Source organism: Oncorhynchus keta, chromosome 26 (genome assembly GCF_023373465.1).
Source record: "Oncorhynchus keta strain PuntledgeMale-10-30-2019 chromosome 26, Oket_V2, whole genome shotgun sequence".
In the NCBI taxonomy this organism is placed as follows: Eukaryota; Metazoa; Chordata; class Actinopteri; order Salmoniformes; family Salmonidae; genus Oncorhynchus; species Oncorhynchus keta.
Genome location: NC_068446.1, coordinates 13,898,570 through 13,922,514, shown reverse-complemented (window position 1 = coordinate 13,922,514; position 23,945 = coordinate 13,898,570). Strand labels below are relative to the sequence as shown.

The 23,945-nt window shown below is 41.6% G+C and overlaps 1 protein-coding gene across 8 annotated transcripts in view; it reads left to right on the top strand.

The window, feature by feature from the left end:
• Window positions 1–23,945, top strand: part of LOC118371478 (receptor-type tyrosine-protein phosphatase F) — a 430,463-nt gene that overhangs the window by 118,267 nt on the left and 288,251 nt on the right. For all 8 annotated transcript variants that reach the window (XM_052480269.1, XM_052480266.1, XM_052480268.1 and 5 more), the window contains exon 2: window positions 22,104–22,298. In XM_052480269.1, coding sequence (XP_052336229.1) covers window positions 22,196–22,298 — 103 coding nt within the window. In that variant the 5' untranslated portion in view covers window positions 22,104–22,195. The remainder of the gene's footprint in view (window positions 1–22,103; window positions 22,299–23,945) is intronic.

The following is a 23,945-nucleotide window of genomic DNA, read 5'->3' as shown; positions in this document are numbered from 1 at the left end:
AATGACATCTATCTACTGTTTAGAATTCACTGCAGTATATGTTACAGGAATTCATCAGACTTGATGCAATATGCTTCAATATGTTTTATTCCATTTTTTGGCATTGCGTGATTCCAAAATCGAGAATTTGTATATACACCATCTACCAATACAGATATAGTGGCAATGCTAGTCAACCCTGTCTTCTGCATTTGGCCACAGGTTCTCATCCACATCACAGCTTATGTCATCTTGGGCAATACACCTAGGAAAGAATCTTTTGGCATGCCTGGTCCATCCCCGGAAATATTCTGAAGATATGTTCAGGCATCCAGCATTCATTGCGTCCAGAATGGACATTTGATCATGTGGATGGTGGTCATAAACCTTCCACCTCCATGAGGAAAATTCCTCTATGCGGTTGAGGAATGGAGAATAAGGTGGGAGGAAAAGTGGCACAATCCTGTATTGGCTGCAAACCACTCTGTGACTGCATGGGAATGGTGAAATGCCATATTGTCCCATACAATTACAAACATTGGCCTATTTCGCCTCACTGCAACCCTTTCCTCACCGGGCACAACCCTTCCATAGAGGTCATCCAGGAATGAAATGAGACGCTCTGTGTTGTATGGCCCAATTAGCAGTTTGTGTAACAGCAATCCATCAGAGGATATTGCTGCACACCTTGTGATGTTGGCACCGCTCTGGCCTGGGACATCCACTGTGGCTCTTTTCCCAATCACATTTCTTCCTCGCCGCCGTGTTTTGGCCAAGTTGAAACCAGCCTCATCCACAATGATGAATATGTGGGGTGTTTGCCTGGCTTCAATCTCTATGACTCTCTAAAATAAGGCAACATACGAGCTATAACGGTAGTTTACATTATTCCTAAAAACATGCCATTGTGTACCTCTGCCCTGTTAGGTTCAAAACCAGTTCTGCATTTTATAGTCCGCTGTGGCTGGTCTAATTGTTTTGATAGTATTTCATTTTTTAGATTTGAAATGAGGTATTGCTGTAGAAATGTAGCAAATTGCTGTCTTATTCAATGTTGTGTTATGTTAGGTTTTCAACTTAAGTTTAACAGTTTTGAAAAGAGTATGTAAAGATGTTCTAATTGGCCTGTAGGTACATAGAGTTTTGGTGATGGTTGTGTCGGAGTGAGAAAATAATGAATGACATTTGAAAGATGTAGTCAATTATTATTAGTATTATATTAGTATTATATGCCAAAGCAATGGAAAATGATCTACAGTTTAGCCCACATAGACTGCTGTTGTGCTCAATGTGTGAAGAGTTTTGAAAAAGTGACCTAATTATTGAGAAATGGGTCCTAGCGATTGTAAAAAAAAAAAAAAAAAAAACAACTGCAAAGCCAATGAATTATCGCTGCACCAATTTTAATGAAATCAGTAGTGGAAAAAATAATGTTGATAATCACACATTGATATTTATTGCAGACCACCAGATGTCACTAATGTGTATTGTGAACAGATAATGAAGCTCAGAGTAATTCATTTATTTTGGACACCATTAGCTGGAAAGCCTCAATGCTTCAAGAAGCTTCATTTCCCAATCATGGTCCGTGCCACGGTGAAACTTGCTCTCCTGGAGATCTGGATGGTGAAACTTGCCAGCCGACCAGAAAAGCAAGGCGAAGCAATTCAGGCATTTTTGAAAGTCAGGACAATCCTTGTCCTGCAAAGAAACATGATTTTTATAGTTGGATTTTGCAAGCCGTAGGCATTTAAAATCAAACGTGAACTGGAGCTTTATAGGTACTCGGTGACATCATGTGCCCCGCATACCTTCAAAACGATTCGGCAATCATCATTTATTCCAAAAACACCGTTTCCATCATCTTTTGAAATAAAGAAAAAAAATCCCAGCCCTGTCAAATGGATAAAAATGTTGGTCTTTAGAAAATGTCTCCTATATCTGCCATTTTCATTCTACATGTCGCAATGAATAATTTTAGTGACATTGCTTTTGTCAAATAAACCTGGGTTAATGGTAACCTGCCTAGAGAATTAGGGCAAAACAGATCTAAAGGACATGGTTAGCCACTCAACTGTTAAAGGTTTGCAAATTGCTGCCACTCTGATTTTCCCTCAATATAAATGTAATTGTTGGGGAGCCATTACCACATATCACTTTAATTGTTATACGACTCTCACTGAAGGGTGCAACAAAAATAGATACACACCACAGTGAAAAACTTCAAGACCACACACCACAGGACGTTGGTGGCACCATAATTGGGGAGAACGGGCTCGTAGTAATGGCTGGGGTGGAAGAAGTGCAATTGTATCAAACACATGGTTTCCATCTGTGTTTGATGCAATTCCATTCGCTCTTTTTCAGCCATTATTATGAGCCATTCTCTCCTCAACAGCCGCACACCTACTAGTGTTCAAAGGTTTTTGGTGGTAGGAAAATGCAGTATTGCTACTGTACTCTGAATTACAGAACATTACTGGCAGCAGTAGACTACTAAATTATTGTATAGTTTCAGGACAAAGCTTGTAACATTAATATGTTACTGCATTTTGTGGGAGTACAGCATTCTCACTCATGGGTGCAACAAATATAGCCTCTTATAAGGCACACCTTAAAATATGTTATTGAGCCAGAGAATATACAGTGGCTTGCGAATGTATTCACACCCCTTGGGATTTTTTCTATTTTGTTGCCTTGCAACCTGGAATTAAAATAGTTTTTTGGGGGGTTTGTATCATTTGATTTAAACAGCACGCATCCCACTTTGAAGATGCAAAATATGTTTTATTGTGAAACAAACAAGAAATAAGACCAAAAAACAGAAAACTTGAGAGTGCATAACAATTAACCCCCCCAAAGTCAATACTTTGTAGAGCACCCTTTTGCAGCAATTACAGCTGCAAGTCTCTTGGGGTATGTCTTAATAAGCTGGCCACATCTAGCCACTGGGATTTTTGCCCATTCAAGGCAAAACTGCTCCAGCTCTTTCAAGTCGGATGGGTTCCGCTGGTGTGCAGCAATCATTAAGTTATAACACGGATTCTCAGTTGGTTTGAGGTCTGGGCTCCAATATATTTAAATGTTTCCCCTTAAACCACTCAAGTGTTGCTTTAGCAGTATGCTAAGGGTCATTGTCCTGCTGGAAGGTGAACCTCCATCCCAGTCTCAAATCTCAGAAAGACTGAAACAGAATTCCCCTGTATTAAGCACCATCCACCATTCTTTCAATTCTGACCAGTTTCCCAGTCCCTGCTGATGAAAAACATAGTGTTCTCGGGGTGATGAGAGGTGTTGGGTTTGTGCTAGACATAGCATTTTCCTTGATGGCCAAAAAGCGCAATTTTAGTCTCATCTGACCAGAGTACCTTCTTCCACATGTTTGGGGAGTCTCCCACATGCCTTTTGGTGAACACCAAACATGTTTGCTTATTTTTTTCTTTAAGCAATGTTTTTTTCTGGCCACTCTTTCGTAAAGCCCAGCTCTGTGGAGTTTCCAGCTTAAAGTGATCTTATGGACAGATACTCCAATCTTCACTGTGGAGCTTTGCAGCTCCTTCAGGGTTATCTTTGGGCTCTTTGTTGTGGATGGATTTAAAGGTGCTCAATGGGATGTTCAAAGTTTCAGATATTTTTTTAGAACCCAACCCTGATCTGTACTTCACCACAATTATTTTCCTGACCTGTTTGGAGAGCACCTTGGTCTTCATGGTGCCACCTGCTTGATAGTGCCACTTGCTTAGTGGTGTTGCAGATTCTAGGTCCTTTCAGAACAGGTGTATATATACTGAGATCACGTGACAGATCATGTGACACTTAAATTGCACACAGGTGGATTTTATTTCACTAATTATGTGACTTCTGAAGGCAATTGGTTGCAGCAGATCTTATTTAGGGGCTTCATAGCAAAGGGGGTGAATATATTTTACTTTTTAGAATTTTGTAAAACTTTTTTTTCTCCATTTCTCTTGAACAATTTGGAATGTTTTGTGTATGTCAATTATGAAATATAAATAAATATCTATTTAAATTACAGGTTGTAATGCAACAAAATTATTTTGCAATGCACTGTATGGGCAGTAAACTTTTTCTTGTTAATCTAACTGCACTGTCCAATTTACAGTAGCTACAGTAGCTACAGTGAACTAATACCATACTATTGTTTGAGGAGAGTGCATAGTTATGACATGAAAATGTATTATTAAACCAATTAGGTACATTTGGATCATCTTGATACAACATCTTGAACAGAAATACAATGGTTCATTGAATCAGTCTAACACTTTGCACATACACTGCTGCCATCTATTGGTCAACATCTAAATTGCCCTTAACCTGTAAAATACGTTATGGCCTTCCTCTTGCATTTCAAAGATGGGTCAAAAAAATGCATGATTATTTATTTGTATTATTTTTAACCAGATCGAATGTGTTATATTCTCCTTCATTCATTTCACATTTACACAAACTTCAAAGTGTTTCCTTTCAAATGGTATCAAAAATATGCATATCCTTGCTTCAGGTCCTGAGCTTCAGGCAGTTAGATTTGGGTATGTCATGTTTAGGCAAAAATTGAAAAAAAGGATCCAATCCATATGAGGTTAATTACGGATTTTGGTCCCTGTACAGGGACCAAAATCAGCGGAAATTTCAGACCGCCAACTGTAGTACTCGATAAAACTCAAACTTTCATTAAAACACACATGCAAGGTACTCAATTAAAGCTACACTCGTTGTGAATCTAGCCAACATGTCAGATTTGTAAAATGATTTTCGGCGAAAGCATGAGAGGCTATTATCTGATAGCATGCACCCCCCGAAATAACTGAACGAGACCTAAACAAAAGAATTAGCGGTAGCCGGCGCTACACAAAACGCAGAAATAAAATATAAAACATTCATTACCTTTGACGAGCTTCTTTGTTGGCACTCCTATATGTCCCATAAACATCACAATTGGGTCTTTTTCCCGATTACATCCGTCATTGTATACCCAAAATGTCCATTTATGAAGGCCGTCTGATCCAGGAAAATTCACCTTTACAAGACGCAATGTCATTTTTTAAAATTAAAAAAGTTGCCTTATAAACTTTTACAAATCACTTCAAACTACTTTTGTAAACCAACTTCAGGTATTAATAAACGTTAATAATCTATAAAATTTATCACGGGGCGATCTGTATTCGATAGCAGCAAGTCTTGAAATCATCATCCATTTTTTCACTTTCATAACTTCCTCGGTGGACCCCAAGACAGGAAGTGCCTATACGTCATCCCACCAAGGATAAATATGCAATGAAATGCCAGTACTGGCGACATCGTGTGGAAGCTGTAGGCATTGTAAACGGGACCTCATCTATTTTCTATCGCCATAGACAATACATTGACTGGCGGATGAATATTTTTTTAGTGTTTTTGGTGAACAGTTTTCCTTGGGATTTTTACTCCTAAACACGTTCTGTTATAGCCACAGACATGATTTAACCAGTTGTAGAGACTTCAGAGTGTTTTCTATACACACATACTTATCATATGCATATACTATATTCCTGGCATGAGTAGCAGGATTTTGAAATGTTGCGCAATTTTTTACAAAAATCTGCAAAAATTCGCATCATCCCTAAGGAAGAGTGGCCAGAAAAAGTGTCCAGAAAAAAAACATTGCTTAAAACTTCTTAGGGCTGCAATCCTGTTAACGGGATCGATATGACAACAGCCAGTGAAAGTGCAGGGTGCCAAAGTGGGCAGGGCACCACACAAAGTGCAGGGCACCACAGTGTCTGATTTCAAATAGACTTTACAGTGAAAGCACCACAAATGATTGTTAGGTGTCCACCAACTCACAGAAAAACCCAGCCATTTTTCCAGCCAAAGAGAGGAGTCACAAAAAGCACAAATAGAGATAAAATTAATCACTAAACTTTGATGATCTTCATCAGATGACACTCATAGGACTTCATGTCACACAATACATGTATGTTTTGTTTGATAAAGTTCATATTTATATAAAAACATCTCAGTATACATTGCGCGTTACGTTCACTAGTTCCAAAAACATCCGGTAATATTGCAGAGAGCCACATAATTTTACAGAAATAGTCATTATAAATGTCGATAAATACAATTGTTAGACATGGAAATATAGATATTCCTCTCCTTAATGCAACCGCTGTGTCAGATTTTAAAAAAACTTTACGGAAAAAGCAAACCATGCAATAATCTGAGATGGCGCTCAGAAAATAAATAAAATTATCCGCCATGTTGGAGTCAACATAAATCAGAAATCACATTATAAATATTCCCGTACCTTTAACGATCTTCATCAGAAATCACTCCCAGGAGTCCTAGTTCCACAATAAATGCTTGATTTGTTCGATAATGTCCATTATTATTGTCCAAGTAGCTACTTTTGTTTGCGGGTTTAGTACACAAATCCAAACGCTCGTGCAGGTCCATCCGAACGTCAGCCGAAAACTTCAAAAAGTTATATTACAGGTCGAAGAAACATGTCAAACTAAGTATAGAATCAATCTTTAGGATGTTGTTATCATAAATATTAAAAAACGTTCCAACCGGAGAATTCCATTCTCTGTAGGAAAGCCATGTGCAATGCGCATGACAAGGACCTGGCTCTCTGCCAGACCACCGACTCAAAGAGCTCCCACCCGGCTCCACGACACAGTAGAACATTTACATTACATTTAAGTCATTTAGCAGACGCTCTTATCCAGAGCGACTTACAAATTGGTGCATTCACCTTATGACATCCAGTGGAACAGCCACTTTACAATAGTGCATCTAAATCTTTTAAGGGGGGGGGGGGTGAGAAGGATTACTTTATCCTATCCTAGGTATTCCTTAAAGAGGTGGGGTTTCAGGTGTCTCCGGAAGGTGGTGATTGACTCCGCTGTCCTGGCGTCGTGAGGGAGTTTGTTCCACCATTGGGGAGCCAGAGCAGCGAACAGTTTTGACTGGGCTGAGCGGGAATTGTACTTCCTCAGTGGTAGGGAGGCGAGCAGGCCAGAGGTGGATGAACGCAGTGCCCTTGTTTGGGTGTAGGGCCTGATCAGAGCCTGGAGGTACTGAGGTGCCGTTCCCCTCACAGCTCCGTAGGCAAGCACCATGGTCTTGTAGCGGATGCGAGCTTCAACTGGAAGCCAGTGGAGAGAGCGGAGGAGCGGGGTGACGTGAGAGAACTTGGGAAGGTTGAACACCAGACGGGCTGCGGCGTTCTGGATGAGTTGTAGGGGTTTAATGGCACAGGCAGGGAGCCCAGCCAACAGCGAGTTGCAGTAATCCAGACGGGAGATGACAAGTGCCTGGATTAGGACCTGCGCCGCTTCCTGTGTGAGGCAGGGTCGTACTCTGCGGATGTTGTAGAGCATGAACCTACAGGAACGGGCCACCGCCTTGATGTTAGTTGAGAACGACAGGGTGTTGTCCAGGATCACGCCAAGGTTCTTAGCGCTCTGGGAGGAGGACACAATGGAGTTGTCAACCGTGATGGCGAGATCATGGAACGGGCAGTCCTTCCCGTTTGAATGAGAAGCCTCATTCAAGTCTCTGAAGACGGTTTACCTCTAGTGGAAGCCCTAGGAAGTGGAATTTTATCCACATCCCACTTCAATAGGGGCTGGGTTGAAAATCGACCAACCTCAGATTTCCCACTTCCTGTTTGGATTTCTTCTCAGGTTTGTGCCTGCCATATGAGTTATGTTATACTCACCGGTGAATAGTTTTGCACGCTCAAGTTTTCTGTTTTTTTTGTGTCTTATTTCTTGTTTGTTTTACAATTTAAAAAAAAAATCTTGAAATTGGTAGGCAAGTTGTGTAAATCCAAATGATACTACAACCCCCCCAAAAAATCTGTTTTAATTCCAGGTTGTAATGCAACAAAATTGGGAAAATGTCAAGGGGGTAAATGCTTTCACAAGCCACTGTAATGCACTACTATAACAGTTTCTTATATAATATATATACTACTATAACAGGTACTTACACTACCATTCAGAAGTTTGGGGTCACTTAGAAATGTCATTGTTTTTGAAAGAAAATCACTTTTATGTCAATTAAAATAACATCATAACACAGCGTTGTACACAGCGTTTCCAGGCAATTTCCTCAGAACAAGAATAGATGAGATTCAGAAGAAAGTTCTTTGCTTCTGGCCATTTTGAGCCTGTACTCGAACCCACAAATGCTGATGCTCAAGATACTCACTAGTCTAAAAAAAGCCAGTTTTATTGCTTCTTCAATCAGAACAGTTTTCAGCTGTGCTAACAAAATTGCAAAAGGGTTTCTAATGCACAATTAGCCTTTAAAATTATTAACTTGGATTAGCTAACCCAACGTGCAATTGGAACACAGGAGTGATGGTTTCTGATAATGGGCCTCTTTATGCCAAGATAGATATTCCATTAAAAATTGTTGATTTACAACATTACCAATGTCTACACTGTATTTCTGATCAATTTCACGTTATTTTAATGAAACAACACATTTGCTTTTCTTTCAAAAACAAGGGCATTTCTAAGTGACTCAACGTTTGAACAGTAGTGCATATAATGTATATACACTACTGCAACAGGTACTTATATATAATACACTATATATACAACGTGGACACCCCTTCAAATGAGTGGATTCGGCTATTTCAGCCACACCCATTGCTTAAAATTGAACACGCAGCCATGCAGTCTCCATAGACAAAAGTGGGCAGTTGAATAGTCTAAGTGAAGAGCTCAATGACTTTCAACGTGGAACCATCATAGGATAACACCTTTGCAACAAGTCAATTCGTCACATTTCTGCCCTGCTAGAGCTGCCCCTCTGCAAGTGCTCTTATTATGAAGTGGCAACGCCTAGGAGCAACAACGACTCAGCCATGATGTAGTAGGCCACACAAGCACACAGAACGGACCACCGAGTGCTGAAGCGCGTAGCGCTTAAATATTGTGTGTCCTCGGTTGCAACACTCACTACCGAGTTCCAAACTGTCTCTGGAAGCAACGTCAGCAAAATAACTGTTTGTCAGGATCTTTATGAAATGTGTTTCCATGGCTGAGCAGCCGCACACAAGCCTCACCATCTGGCAGTCTGAAGGACAAATCTGTGTTTGGGGGATGCCAGGAGAACGCTACCTGCCCGACTGCATAGTGCCAACTGTAAAGTTAAGTGGAGGAGGAATAATGGTCTGGGGCTGTTTTTCAGGGTTCTGGCAAGGCCCATTTGTTCCATTGAAGGGAAATCTTAACGCTGCAAAATACAATGACATTCTAGATCACTCTTTGAGGCATCAGTTTGGGGAAGGCCCTTTCCTGTTTCAGCATAACAATGTCTCTGTGCACAAAGCAAGATCTATACAGAAATGGTTTGTCGAGATCGATGTGGAAGAACATGACTGGCCTGCACAGAGCCCTGACCTCAACCCCATTGAACACCTTTGGGATGAATTGGAATGCTGGCTGCAAGCCAGGCCTAATCGTCCAACAGCAGTGCCTGGCCTCACTAATGCTCTTGCCACTGAATGGAAGCAAGTCCCTGCAGCAATGTCCGACGGGTATGACAGCTTGTTCCAGTTCCCACCAAAATCCAGCAACTTTGCACTTCCATTAAAGAGGAGTGGGACAACATTCCACCGGGCACAATCAACAAACTGATCAACTCTATGTGACGGTATCTGTGACCAACAGATGCATATCTTTATCCCCAGTCATGTGAAATCCATAGCTTACGGCCTAATTAATTGAATTCAATTGACTGATTTCCTTATATGAACTGTAACTCAGTAAAAGCTTTGAAATTGTTGCATGTTGCCATTATATTTTGGTTCAGTGTAGTTCCTGACACCCTACAATCAAATGTTGGCACCAGTAGAGTAGCTTTTTCCGCAATATAAACCACTCCCCTCTGCAAACACGCCTTCTCCGATGTTGGTTACAAGGCGGTACTTATTTTAAATAAGGGTTGCTGGAAGGACCCCTACTTTTTCATCACACCCCACATCATATCCATCCATATTTCTCTTAAGTATGGGAGCACTCTTATGCTGTCTGGTCCTCCCGCCTGTCTTTTCAGCTACGGTCTCCTTCCAAGAGACTGTTGGATGTGTGAAGAGAGTACATTCCTCCCTCTTATAAAACTCCAACTACCCTTTCACAACTCATTAGCACAGCTGTACGAGAGCAGAAGGGTTTGTTTTGTGAAGGGAATGTGTTCATATTCTGCATCAATTCTGTGTTTAGGTCCCCGTGTGTGTCTGTAGGACTTTCAGATGCTCACATTCAACCTTTTCTCATAGGGTTGGTTACACACTCATGATCTTGTATTAGAAGGTCATACTTGTTATGCATTACAGACTAGACTGGACATTAGGGAGACTTAGGTGTCCAACTCATACTCGTGTATTAGAGAAAGTGTGTCTTATCGGCTTGTGAAACTCAGTGGGCACAGCAAACTCAATGGTGTCCATCTAACTCTGGAAAGTGTTAAATGTACACAATTTCCAGTGAACATACAGTGGGGCAAAAAAGTATTTAGTCAGTCTTGGCCATAGTGGAGTTTGGAGTGTGACTGTTTGACGTTGTGGACAGCTGTCTTTTATACTGATAACAAGTTCAAACAGGTGCCATTAATACAGGTAACGAGTGGAGGACAGAGGAGCCTCTTACAGGTCTGTGAGAACCAGAAATCTTGCTGTTTGTAGGTGACTAAATACTTATTTTCCACCATAATTTGCAAATAAATTAATTAAAAATCATACAATGTGATTTTCTGGATTTTTTCTCTCATTTTGTCTGTCATAGTTGAAGTGTACCTATGATGAAAATTACAGGCCTGTCTCATCTTTTTAAGTGGGAGGACTTGCACAATTGGTGGCTGACTAAATACTTTCTTGCCCCACTGTATCCTTTGAGTGGTGGACCATTCTTGATACACACAGGAAACTGTTTAGTGTGAAAATCCCAGCAGACACTAACCTACTACCATACCCCATTCAAATGCACTTACATATTTTGTCTTGCCCATTCACCCTCTGAATGAGACACATACACAAGCCATGTCTCAATTGTCTCCAGGCTAAAAAAAAATAATTCTTCAACCTGTCTCCTCTCCTTCATCTTCACCGATTGAAGTGGATTTAACAAGTGATGTCATAGCAGTCACCTGCTAGTCTATGTCATGGAGAGAGCAGGTGTTCATAATGTTTTGTACACTCAGTGTACCCAACACCTACAGTGTAAAACATATCACTTGGTTAAGAGTAGAACGGACTCAATTTGCTTAGTGCTGATGCTGTTACACCCTCTCAGTGTACAACATTACACCTGTAGTGTTACAGTAAATCATTTGTGGTTGTTGTTTTAGAACTATATGGTGTAAAGTCTTATTTGCATATTTTCCAGGTGAACGCTATCGTTAAAATTTAACAAAGACAATTCAATACTTAAATAATTAAGCCTTACTTGGATGGCCTAGGTTTGTCCTAACACAGTGGTGTTAGGAAACTCCTTGTTTACAGGCCACATCAGGAATGCAGGTCGCATTATGCTGGCTTGCAAAGTGTTGTGTAATTCCTATTGGAATCCAGCCAGAGTTAAGATATCCAAAAGTGGAATTTATTCACCCACAACCTGCATTCAAAATGACTATCAGGGTTGGGAATATTGGTGAGAAGACTCCCGAAACCATTTAAACTGGAACAACCATTTTTATTTATCTTTGTGTAGCATAATGTACATGCAAAACACATATTGAAACAATCCTAAAAAAACAGTAACTCTTGTGATTAACACCAAAACTGGGGGTACTTTTACACCACCTAGTGTTCATTTCAGTCTTACAGAGTGAATATCACTCTTGAATCAACACTTGAAATGTTACACAGAAATCAACACTGGCCGATTTTCTGTGTGTGTTAGCCACACTGTCATTCATTAATGTTAAGTCTATCTTTATATCTTTATAATCTCTATAAAACAAAACATTCCAATTAGCACAATGTAAATGACACCAGACTGAGACGTGGGTGACTAATCACAATAAAAAAGACCCCTCCCACACCTGCTTAACACTCTCCACTGCTAAATGGGGTTTCACTGCAGTAGACAGCCAGTAGCCCATGTAGGAGCACCCCGCTAAATGTATTAGTACCCCCTGTAACTGTTCCCCAGGTCGTTGCTGTAAATGAGAATGTTTTCTCAGACAATTTACCTGGTAAATTGAGGCTTAAAATAAATAAATGAAATCTGAGATACTGCCCAGTAAGAAAAATTACCTTGAAAATGTATATTTTATGAATGTTGAAAATGCATTTTACAGGGATGTTGAAAATACGTATTTTCCAGACATAAAAAAATTATAATTTACAGACTTAAAAATTTAGTATTTTTTTGGTCATTGATTCTATGGACAAATTTCAACTGCACATAAATTCTCAATATAGTAAGCAATAGATAACAATAACATAGGAAAGAAGATCCAACTGAAGATTGCAACATAATATTTATTAGTTCTCCCATCTGTCTTTTCCAAAGCTTTAAAACCAACAAAAATTATGTTCAAATTTGTCCAATCTACAGGGTTAACCAACTGATCATTTCAACTACCACAACATTCTATGACTGTGACTGTGATATGTTGTTGTTTATCTACCTTAGTTGAATGCACCGACTGTCAGTCACTCTGGATAACAGCATCTGCTGAATGATCAAAATGTAAAAACAAACACTTGCAAAGCATGCTGGGTATTATTGTAATGAGCTCTGGCCCCAAACAAGCATACATTTTTATTTAACTTTTATTTAACTAGGCAAGCCAGTTAAGAGCAAATTCTTATTGACTATGACGGCCTACCAAAAGGCAAAAGGCCAACCTGCGGGGACGGGGGCTGGAATTTAAAATAAATAAAACATTTAATTAAAATATAGAACAAAACACATCACGGCAAGAGAGACAACACAACACTACATAAAGAGATACCTAAGACAACAACATAGCATGGCAGCAACACGGTGCAAACATTATTGGGCACAGACAGCAGCACAAAGGACAAGAAGGTAGAGACAACAATACATCACGCAAAGCAGCGACAACTGTCAGTAAGACTGTCCATTACTGAGTCTTTGAATGAAGAGATTGAGATAAGAGTGTTTGTTGTAGCTCATTCCAATCACTAGTTGCAGCGAACTGAAAAGACGAGAGACCCAGGGATGTGTGTGCTTTGGGAACCTTTAACAGAATGTGACTGGCAGAACTGATGTTATATGTGGAGGACGGGGGTTGCAGTAGATATCTCAGATGGGGGGAGTGAGGCCTGAAAGGGTTTTATAAATAAGCATCAGCCAGTGGGTCTTGCGACGGGTATACAGAGTTGACCAGTTTACGGAAGAGTATAGAGTGCAGTGGTGTCCTATAAGGAGCATTGGTGGCAAATCTGATGGCCGAATGGGAAAGAACATGTAGCCGCTCGAAAGCACCCTTACTTGCCGATCTATTAACATCCCTGGGACTAAATCTGAACCAAACATAGACGTGTATGTTTGGGCCAAATAGACATTAGGATTGGTTCAGATTGGGTCCGGACCGGACCAAGAATCAACGTCATTGGACTACACAAAAAAAGACAGCTGGTCCGGTGAGGACCAAAAAAAGACGTCCAAAAGACATCGCAGGACTGTAACTGCTTAGTGGGTGTAGTTCTTCACTGAATCATCCTCCTCTCTCTGTGCTGTGGGGAATCAGACTCACTACCCCCCCGATTTGTCTTTCACCTCCCACAGTGTCTCTGAGGTTATTACTGTTGATATGTTCACTGCTAAATGGGGTTCAATGAAGTAAGTAAGTGGAGTATCAGTAGACTGTACAGGAATGTAAGATGTACCATGTTAATCGAGCTACTGTGGGATCTCAGATAGCCTAGCATTTCACTAAATCATCCTCCTTTCTCTGTGCTGTAGAGGATGAGACTTTAACCTCTTTAGAGATGCTTTGTCCTCCAGAGAGAAAGAGCGAGAGAGAGAGATTCTCCCTAGGGGAGTCACATCCTCCCAGCCCTGTACCATCTGCTGGGAAAAGATATCAGTCCCCCCCAAAGAGCATTCAGCTGTAAACACGCTTGACTTTGGCTCTCTCGAACCACCAGTCGTCACAGGGTGTCATTGAGACAAAGCAAAAAAGCAGGCAGAAAACTCCCAAGAGTTAGTTTCACTTCAGTCTCTAGTAGTGTTTGACTGATACCGTGTGTGATCCTCTAAGTAGTAGCTATGGGGTGTTTTAAGGAATAGGGAAAATCAGTGATCTGACATAGAAGCAGGGTACATGTAGTCTTCAGTTGTGTTTACTATTTTGGGGCACTGTGTGTGATGCTCTACGTAGTTGCAGGGTGTTACAAATTTAAAGCTCATTATTTGGACTTCATTTGACCTTTTATTAGACCTAATTTAATATGATAGATACACAGATCAGCGATCTGAAATAGACACAGGGCATTTGTGTAGAGTACTTTTCTATGGGGGGGGTGTTTTAAAATGGTCAAACCAGGGATAATTTTGCTATTTGGGGTTCTACTAAGCTAACATATAGAATTCGTTTTAACCCTTGTTTAGTCTTAACATTCGGTATACTCCACTTGTCCTAAGGGTAAAAAATGACTTGCCTTCACTAAACCCCTAAAATAAAGCATCTTTATTAAATTTTAAACCGACAATCTATTTTGCATCAAGAAACAACCTGTCATTCATCACAAACTTTGAATATCTGGGTTTTCCCTCTTCACAATGCAGAAAGACTGCATTTAATCAGTGGGCACCACTCATTTTTATTACAACACACCTGTCATAATTGATTATTATTATTCATAGTGTTGCTACAGCATAGGTGTAAACATACATTTATTTAGGAAGAGATCACACTTGTATAGCCTAAGAAAGTAGCAGAAATGTGCAGAAAGTAGTTTAGAATGCATTTTATGAAGTGAAACAATAACAGTCATTAACTTTTTTGGCAACATAGTGATACATATACTTAGATACTGTACAATGAGGAATTCAACTACAAAATACTAGTCTCCTCCCATTTTTTTTAATCCATTGCCCCCACCCACAAGGTGTATAAACAACAACAATAAATAATAATAAATATGATAATAGATACAAAACAAAAACGTGAAGAACATAAAACAATCAACTCTAATTAGCACATGTAGGACAGTATGCAAGTGTGTGTGCATGGACTTTGCAGATGTATTTCTCACATGTGCAGCACATAGTATTTGTTTTACAGTCCTTTGGGGTTCAGAATTGGCATCTCCTCCTCTTGCCTGCCTCAGCTGCAGCCTCAGGTGGATCAGGACAAGATTCAGCCCCCTGAACAGCTTTCAGTAGCGCTGCCGAGGCTGCTGTGAGGGGGAGGCGCTCCCTTCTTTGAATGTGTGGGGTTACAAGTGCCTTTCCCAGCTGCTCCAGGAACACCTTCCTCTTGTCCCGCTTATCAGGCATCCAGGTAGGGTTGATCTTATTCCATATCACGAAGCCATTGTATGAGGACACATCAATGAAGTTATGGAAGATGACCAGGGGGCAGCAGGCAGTCATCCTCCTGCAGTTGTAAGTTCCAGTCACCTTGTCCAGGTTGTCTACGCCTCCTTTGTTGTGGTTGTAGTCCAGGATGATGGCTGGCTTCCTGTCCTCCCGATCACTGGTCTCAGCTGTTTTTTGTGCAGTGTGCTCAGGAGGACCACATTCTTGTTCCTCTTTGGGAGGTAACAAACTAGAGCGGTGGTGGGGGTGAAGGCAAACTTTGATGAGAAGGCCTCTCTCCCCCTTGTTGCGAGGAGTGCAGGGGGGAGCTCAAGCTTGTTCTTTCTAACTGTGCCAACCATGGTGATCTTCCTCTTCAGGAGCTGCTGGCTGAGATCAATCAGTAGCACACATAATCTAAATTTCATTTTGTGTGTGTATGTTTTTTGTGTGTGTGTGTGTGGTTTACAAAATATTTTATAACCATAAGACAATCTTTGTACCCTGCTAGTGTACAGCTTTCATGGAAATATGAACAAAGGCGATGTTTCACTTTTTCTAATGTTGGGGTCACTCAAGGAAAAATCATAACATTTCAAGTTGAATAAATATCATTTCATTTTTTACCCTGAAGACAACACAAGGTTTAAGATGGTCACATCAAGGATTTTAGGGCTCCCGAGTGGTGCAGCGGTCTAAGGCACTGCATCACAGTGCTAGAGGTGTCACTACAGACCTGTGTTCAATCCCGGGCTGTATCACAACCAGGAGTCCCACAGGGTGGTCACAATTGTCCGGGTTAGGGGAGCGTTTGGCCAGGGGGGATTTCCAAGTAGGCAGTCATTGTAAATAAGGATTTGTTCTTAACTGCCTTGCCTAGTAAAATAAAAAGTATAATTTTGCTATTTGATTTTGCACCTTAGCACCCCTTTAGAGATAAAAAAAATATTAACAGATTTGTTTTGATGAAACATTGAATTTGACCTTACTGCTATTAGTCCATAGAAACCCACTGAATAACAGATTCATACATGGAAAAACAGATAGTAAAAAAATGTATCAAAAGGAAGTGTCTGTCATGTATCTGAGAGATATAAGAAAGATCAGGAAATTCTATATTGTTTTTTGACCCATATACAGCATATACAAATATTGTCATTAAACTTCTTCCATATATACTTAATTTTTTTAACTGGTACCGGGCTACCTTCAGACGAGTGTTTTGAGACTTGTGGGCATGGTCACGTTGGCATGAAGAATCGGGAGACAGACGCAGGAATGCGTAATAAACGTTTTTATTGTACCCACATCACTGCATGCCGTGTAAAGGCATGGGGACTAAGACCAAACAAACACGTATTCAAAATACAGTGTAGAAACCCAAACAAAAGAGCGAGGAGTACCTCAAATAAATAACACACAGGACGAGACCCGTAATCATCTGCGCAATCCGTGCCACAACACACAGCACAGGTACTCACACACGCACCAACGGACATAGTAACAATAATGGACAGCCCAATGGAAACCAAAAAGCACACTTATACAAGTACTAATCAGTGGGAATAGAGGATAGGTGTGCATACTGAAAGTTCCGGAGGGATCTGTGACAGTACCCCCGACACGCTGCATACGCAGCGCAACAACACCGGCCTCGAGGACGATCACAGGAACGCAGTGTGGGTCGATCAGGGCCCAATGGAGCTGCCTAAGTTGCGACGTCGTCGGACGGGCCAGTAGCAATGGCATCGGATGGACCAGTTGTGCTGGCATCGGACAGGCCAGTTGTAGCTGATGAAGTTGCATAGTCGGACGGACCCATTGTGGCGACTTCGGACGACCCAGTTGCAGCTGCCGAAGTTGCAGCGTTGCTGAACGGACCAGTCGCAGCGTCGTCGGGCGGGCCATTCCCACTGTCTCACTTAAGGGTCGATTATTCTGTCATGTTGGTATAATGGGTCGGGAGACAGGCGCAGGAATGCGTAATCGGGTTTTTTATTTCTTACCCACAATACAACGTGTAATGTAAAGGCAGGGGACGAAAACCAAACAAACACGTATACAAAACACTGGGTTGAAACCCAAACAAAAGAGCTAGGAGTACCTCGAAATAACACTAGCGCACAATGATTATCACACAGAATGAGACCCGTAATCATCTGCGCTCTACAATGGCACGGAAGCTTAAAAAACAACACCATGGTGAACGAAGTATACAAATATAATCAGTGGGAATAGGGGCTAGGTGTGCGCAATGAAAGTTCTAGAGGGATCCGTGACAGGCATCCTAGAGAAAAACAACCAAAGTGCCTTTTTGTGAGATTCACACCTTTCCATAGTGGAAATGTATATATTAATGTGTAGCCCAAACTGCATGGACATCGACTCTATTAAGCCAATGTATAAAAAAACTGATATTGGGATAAACCTCCACTTTAAGGGATTTGAATGAATGAATGAAGAGCAATAGTACTCTGTCAAATAATACTGACCGGATTAAACTATCCATTTACATAAAGGACCTCTTCTCCAGATATCACCCAACCTGTGTTAACTCTGGGGTATTTCATTTACATAAATGAATGGCCCAGATAGATTCTGTATTTCAGTTAAGGCTATGAAATGGCAACGCTGTCATAATCAGATATAGTGTGTATCAAAGTGCTGGCTTAAGTATGATGTATTGAAATATAAAGCACTGATACATTTATAGAGTACTAGGCTACTTTTCCTTTCAGCATTTGAGCAGCAGACAGATCCACTCTATGGGCCTACAGTAGAGATTTCTAATTAACAAACTGTTTGAAATGGTAACACTATCCGACATGAAGCAGTCAATTTGCAATATGGGGATTAAACAAGATTACAGATCAATCTAGCAACAATAAAACAAGTTGCCGGTGGATGGATGAGTGGGTTTTAGAGCAGTCCAGTCTTGTTGAGGCTCTCTCTCTCTCTGTGTGTGTGTGTGTGTGTGTGTGTGTGTGTGTGTGTGTGTGTGTGTGTGTGTGTGTGTGTGTGTGTGTGTGTGTGTGTGTGTGTGTGTGTGTGTGTGTGTGTGTGTGTGTGTGTGTGTGTGTGTGTGTGTGTGTGTGCGTGTGGCTATCATTTCCCTGAAATCCTTTAATGCACTCAAACAACATGTTGTCTGGAATTAGTGTACATGAACCATATAATCTAAGAATACATAATGTAGATGCATCACTTCATAGTTCACAGGTCAGACCGCCTATCACATAAGTGATATAAATTAAAGTAGCCTCCTACACACGATGCTATATCGTTGCCTTACTGATGGCACTGTATAGAACAGAGAAGGAATTATTTTCCACAGTCTTATACACTTTACACAAACACCAAACCAACAACTCATCACCCAGTCATTTACAATTAGAGTTTATGGCTTGCATGTGTGGGTGAGTGTGCTTGTGTGCTCTCTAATTGTTACTGACAAACATCACTACTTAGTTTCAACCCCATAAAGATGGTTCTCTAAACCTGGGATGTGTTCATTAGGGCGCAACGATCCTGATCTTCATGTCATATGTTTTTAAATTTGTTTGTTGAAGCCTCAAGGGAGGCTGATAATCTCCCAATAAGGCGCAGTCAGGCAATGTATGTTTCATGAGTCTGTTTGTTATTGAATCAATGAAGTTAGAAGTCTCAGAAGTGAAAGCTCTGATGAAAGTGATGACTCTCCAGCTAGCTGTCTCAGCGAGGAGGTCTCATGCAGTGGCACCATCTTGTTTCGAGAGAGAGATGATTTTGGACAGGGGAGCGCTGCGGATGCTATTGATGCCGTGAGATGCTTTCAACTAAACTCTTTGAGATGAAGGCACAGGAAGACAGAGCAACTGAGCAAACGGCACATCACAATTCTTGAAAACCGTCTAGTTTTTAAGATTTGTTTGTTCTGTAATTGAAGTTTTTTTGCCTGCATGCTAAGAGGAGAGAGAGAGACGTTCACATGCAAGTCAACATCTCGTTTTTTGCCTTTTTATTCTTCATTAACATGTTCATTATGAAGTTAAGAATTCAAATTATATGCATTTAGTCAGGTTGCAAGTGGATGATGCAGGTCTACGCAATGTCAACCTCCTCCATTAAATTATACATTTTCCCGCAAAAAACACTTTCTTCAAAATAATGGCTTAGGAGTGACAGCACTTTCACCCCCCACTGGCTGTATCTCCATGAATGGCAGCATTCATCCAAAGCACGCACCCACTTTTGAGGACAACATGTTTTCATTCTGTATTAAAAGTAATGAAATCAGTCAATTGAAGGACCGAATCTATGGATTTCACATTTCTGGGAATACAGACATGCATCTGTTGGTCACAGATGCCTTAAATAAAAGATAGGGGCGTGGGTCAGAAAACCAGTCAGTATCTGGTGTGACCACCATTTGCCTCACGCAGCGCGCCACGTCTCCTTCGCATGGAGTTGATCAGGCTGTTGATTGTGGACTGTGGAAATTTTTCCCACTCTTCAATGGCTGTGCGATGTTGCTAGATATTGGCATAAACTGGAACACGCTGTCGTACAAAATCGATTAAGAGCATCCCAAACATGCTCAATGGGTGAGCATGCAGGCCATGGAAGAAATGGGAAATAGTACACAATTCTACCTTCCAGGAATTGTGTAAAGATCCTTGCGACATGGTGCCGTGCATTATCATGCTGAAACATGAGGTGATGGTGGCAGATGAATTGCACGACAATGGGCCTCAGGATCTCGTCACTGTATATTGATCAAATGCAATTGTGTTCGTTGTCCGTAGCTTATGCCTGCCTATACCATAACCCCATCACCACCATGTGGCACTTTGTTCAGCATACTGCCAAATTCTCTGAAACAACGTTGGCGGCAGGCTTATGGTAGATATATTAATAACATTCAATTATCTGGCCAATTGCATGCTCCCTAAAAACTTGACATCTGTGGCATTGTGTTTTGTGTGACAAACTGCACATTTTAGAGTGTTTTCTTTATTGTCCCAAGCACTTGCGTAATGATCATGCTGTTTAATCAGCTTCTTGATATGCCACACCTGTCAGGGGGATCGATTATCTTGGCAAAGGAGAAATGCTCACTAAGAGGGATGTAAACCAATTTGTGCACTACTTTTGAGAGAAATACAGGTTTGTAAATGAGCCTGGAATAACCCTCTCCTCCCCAAAACCCATTGGAGGAGGTCAAAGGGCCCTCTCCTCTGATCTTCTCCTCCAATGGGTTTTGAGAAGGAGACAAGGAGAGAGGACACCAGAAGTTTGCAATTGAGATCTTCCCATAGATTACATTCCAAATGGCATCATATTCCCTATTATTCCCTATTAAATGCACTACTAGTAGTGCCCTACATATATATATATATATGTATTTTTTTAACCTTTATTTAACTAGGCAAGTCAGTTAAGAACAAATTCTTATTTTCAATGATGGCCTAGGAATAGTGGGTTAACTGCCTGTTCAGGGGCAGAATGACAGATTTATACCTTGTCAGCTCAGGTGTTTGAACTTGCAACCTTCCGGTTACTAGTCCAACGCTCTAACCACTAGGCTACCCTGCCACCCCCGGGTCATTGCCATGGTGTGGGGGAAAAAGAGTCCACCTAACCAACATTTATAAATTTGAGCAAAGCTAGCTCATTGTAATGACACAGCGGATTTACTATTCAATATTCGGCTAATTCAGTTATTCAAGTTGAATGTAAAGGATTACATTCTGTCAGATCCGTTTTGTCACTCTCCTCTATTTCTATTATTGTATTATTAATCCAATCATTCAGACTATTGTGTGAATGAAAGGACAACATCACCAAGTCATTGTTAAGGGTTAAACCTTCCCGACCGCCTCTGCCTTGGACAGGCTTCAAACAGAGATTGACTGTACCTATGGCAGTCTTGGCAGCGCAGCAGCCTTGTAGTTAATGTTTGGCTCTGTCTATCTGAGAGAAATGTGAAGAAAATGACATAAATGGCTTGCATAAGCGTGGTGCCTTTTTGTGATTTGCGGTCCATTTGTGAGAGGCAGGTGCTCAACTGTAATTATGCTGAAGATGACTAGCGAATGTGTGTGTGTTTGTGTGTGTGGGTGTGTGACGATTCCTGGCGGACCCAACAACCATGTGTTCCTCCAATGTGTTAATGTTTTGGAAAACACACACACACACACAAAGTCTCTCCCTTACGGGCCTGTCACCGGTGGTCCCCGGAGTGTATCTGCTGTGTGGGTGTTTGTATCTAGGTTCCCCGGGGCCCCATTCTACATATTGTAGGAACCATTTAACGTCTGTGTTGTCTACCTTGTGTTTACCTATCTACATATGTAGTCCTATTTTAGTCTGGTCTGTTGGATAATTCTGAACCAACGGTGAGACTGAGATTTGTGTAGCACAAGTAGTGAACTATTTTACAGTGATATATTTGACTTGCAATGACTGTGATTGATTTGACTTGCAATGGCTGTGCTATGCGGTTGGTTGTGCTACGTATTTAGTTGAATGCACACAGATTGTAAGTCTCCATGGACAAGACTTTCTGGTAAATAACTAAATGAACATGCAATACTAACCCCATCTCTCTTCTGTCTCCTTTCCCAGCTGTCACTATGATTGTGTGAGCTCCTAGCCATCGAGCGGAGTGGGAGTGTCGGTAGGAGAACAGAGGCGAGAGGAGTGCCTACACCTGGACTATGGCACCGCACCACCGGCGGGCAGAATATCCCCTCGCCAGGGGGGCCGTGCTTACCCTGCTCCTGGGCTGTCTGGCCCTGCCATCACCATCCCATGCAGACAGTGAGTAACACAATCAAATCAAATTTATTTATATAGCCCTTCGTACATCAGCTGATATCTCAAAGTGCTGTACAGAAACCCAGCCTAAAACCCCAAACAGCAAACAATGCAGGTGTAAAAGCACGGTGGCTAGGAAAAACTCCCTAGAAAGGCCAAAACCTAGGAAGAAACCTAGAGAGGAACCGGGCTATGTGGGGTGGCCAGTCCTCTTCTGGCTGTGCCGGGTAGAGATTATAACAGAACATGACCAAGATGTTCAAATGTTCATAAATGACCAGCATGGTCGAATAATAATAAGGCAGAACAGTTGAAACTGGAGCAGCAGCACAGTCAGGTGGACTGGGGACAGCAAGGAGCCTTCATGTCAGGTAGTCCTGGGGCACGGTCCTAGGGCTCAGGTCAGTTGAAACTGGAGCAGGAGCATGGCCAGGTGGACTGGGGACAGCAAGGAGTCCTCATGTCAGGTAGTCCTGGGACATGGTCCTAGGGCTCAGGTCCTCCGAGAGAGAGAAAGAAAGAGAGAAGGAGAGAATTAGAGAACGCACACTTAGATTCACACAGGACACCGAATAGGACAGGAGAAGTACTCCAGATATAACAAACTGACCCTAGCCCCCGACACATAAACTACTGCAGCATAAATACTGGAGGCTGAGACAGGAGGGGTCAGGAGACACTGTGGCCCCATCCGAGGACACCCCGGACAGGGCCAAACAGGAAGGATATAACCCCACCCACTTTGCCAAAGCACATCCCCCACACCACTAGAGGGATATCTTCAACCACCAACTTACCATCCTGAGACAATCATATCCATGATACCTCCATGCTGTATATGCACAGTATTCTTATACTAATTCTGTGTACACCCAGGGGCAGACTGAGACCAGAAATCAGTTATGGCATTTCTAACACACTGGCCCATTTTTTCCCCCCATAATTAGCCAGATAGTGATAATTTTTGCACAAAAAAAAACAAGTTAGACAGGCCCACTAGGCTAAAAATGGACCAGCCCTTCTAGCATTTGCCCCGAAATGCAGATGGTCAGTCTGCCCTTGTGTACACCAGAGACAAGTGTGCAGAGAGAAGTGTGCAGTGCTGTTTCACTAGAGATGTACCAGCTATGATTACAATGTAACTAGCCAATGGAAATCATCCCAGTGGGGAAAGATGGTTGAAATTACATCATCCCACGCAGACAGTCAGAAGCACCATGATATTACCTCCACAGAGAACATTCTGCCTGTTATTGTATAGCTTGGGGAGGTATTTTCCATCGGCTATAGGGGCTGGTTTCCTAGACTATAGGGGCTGGTTTCCTAGATCCAGATTAAGCCTGGTCCTGGACTAAAAAGCTTGCTCAATAAAGATTCGCCATAGAGATATATTGTTGATGATTCTCTAATTCTCTTTCCGTGGATACCTTCACCTGAGATGCACCAGAGAGAAAAGTGTGGTTTTCTATGACCAGAGATGAACCAGTTTCCCCCAACTAGCCGCAGCTCAAAAGGTCATCGGGCAAAGTTGAAATGACACTCGAACTGGCTATAAACTGTTTGTAATCACATCACATTGCTTTCCGGTATGGCTCCTGTAGTAGTATAGCAGCTTTTCTTTTGTGTTCTGGGGAACATTGTTTGTGCTCT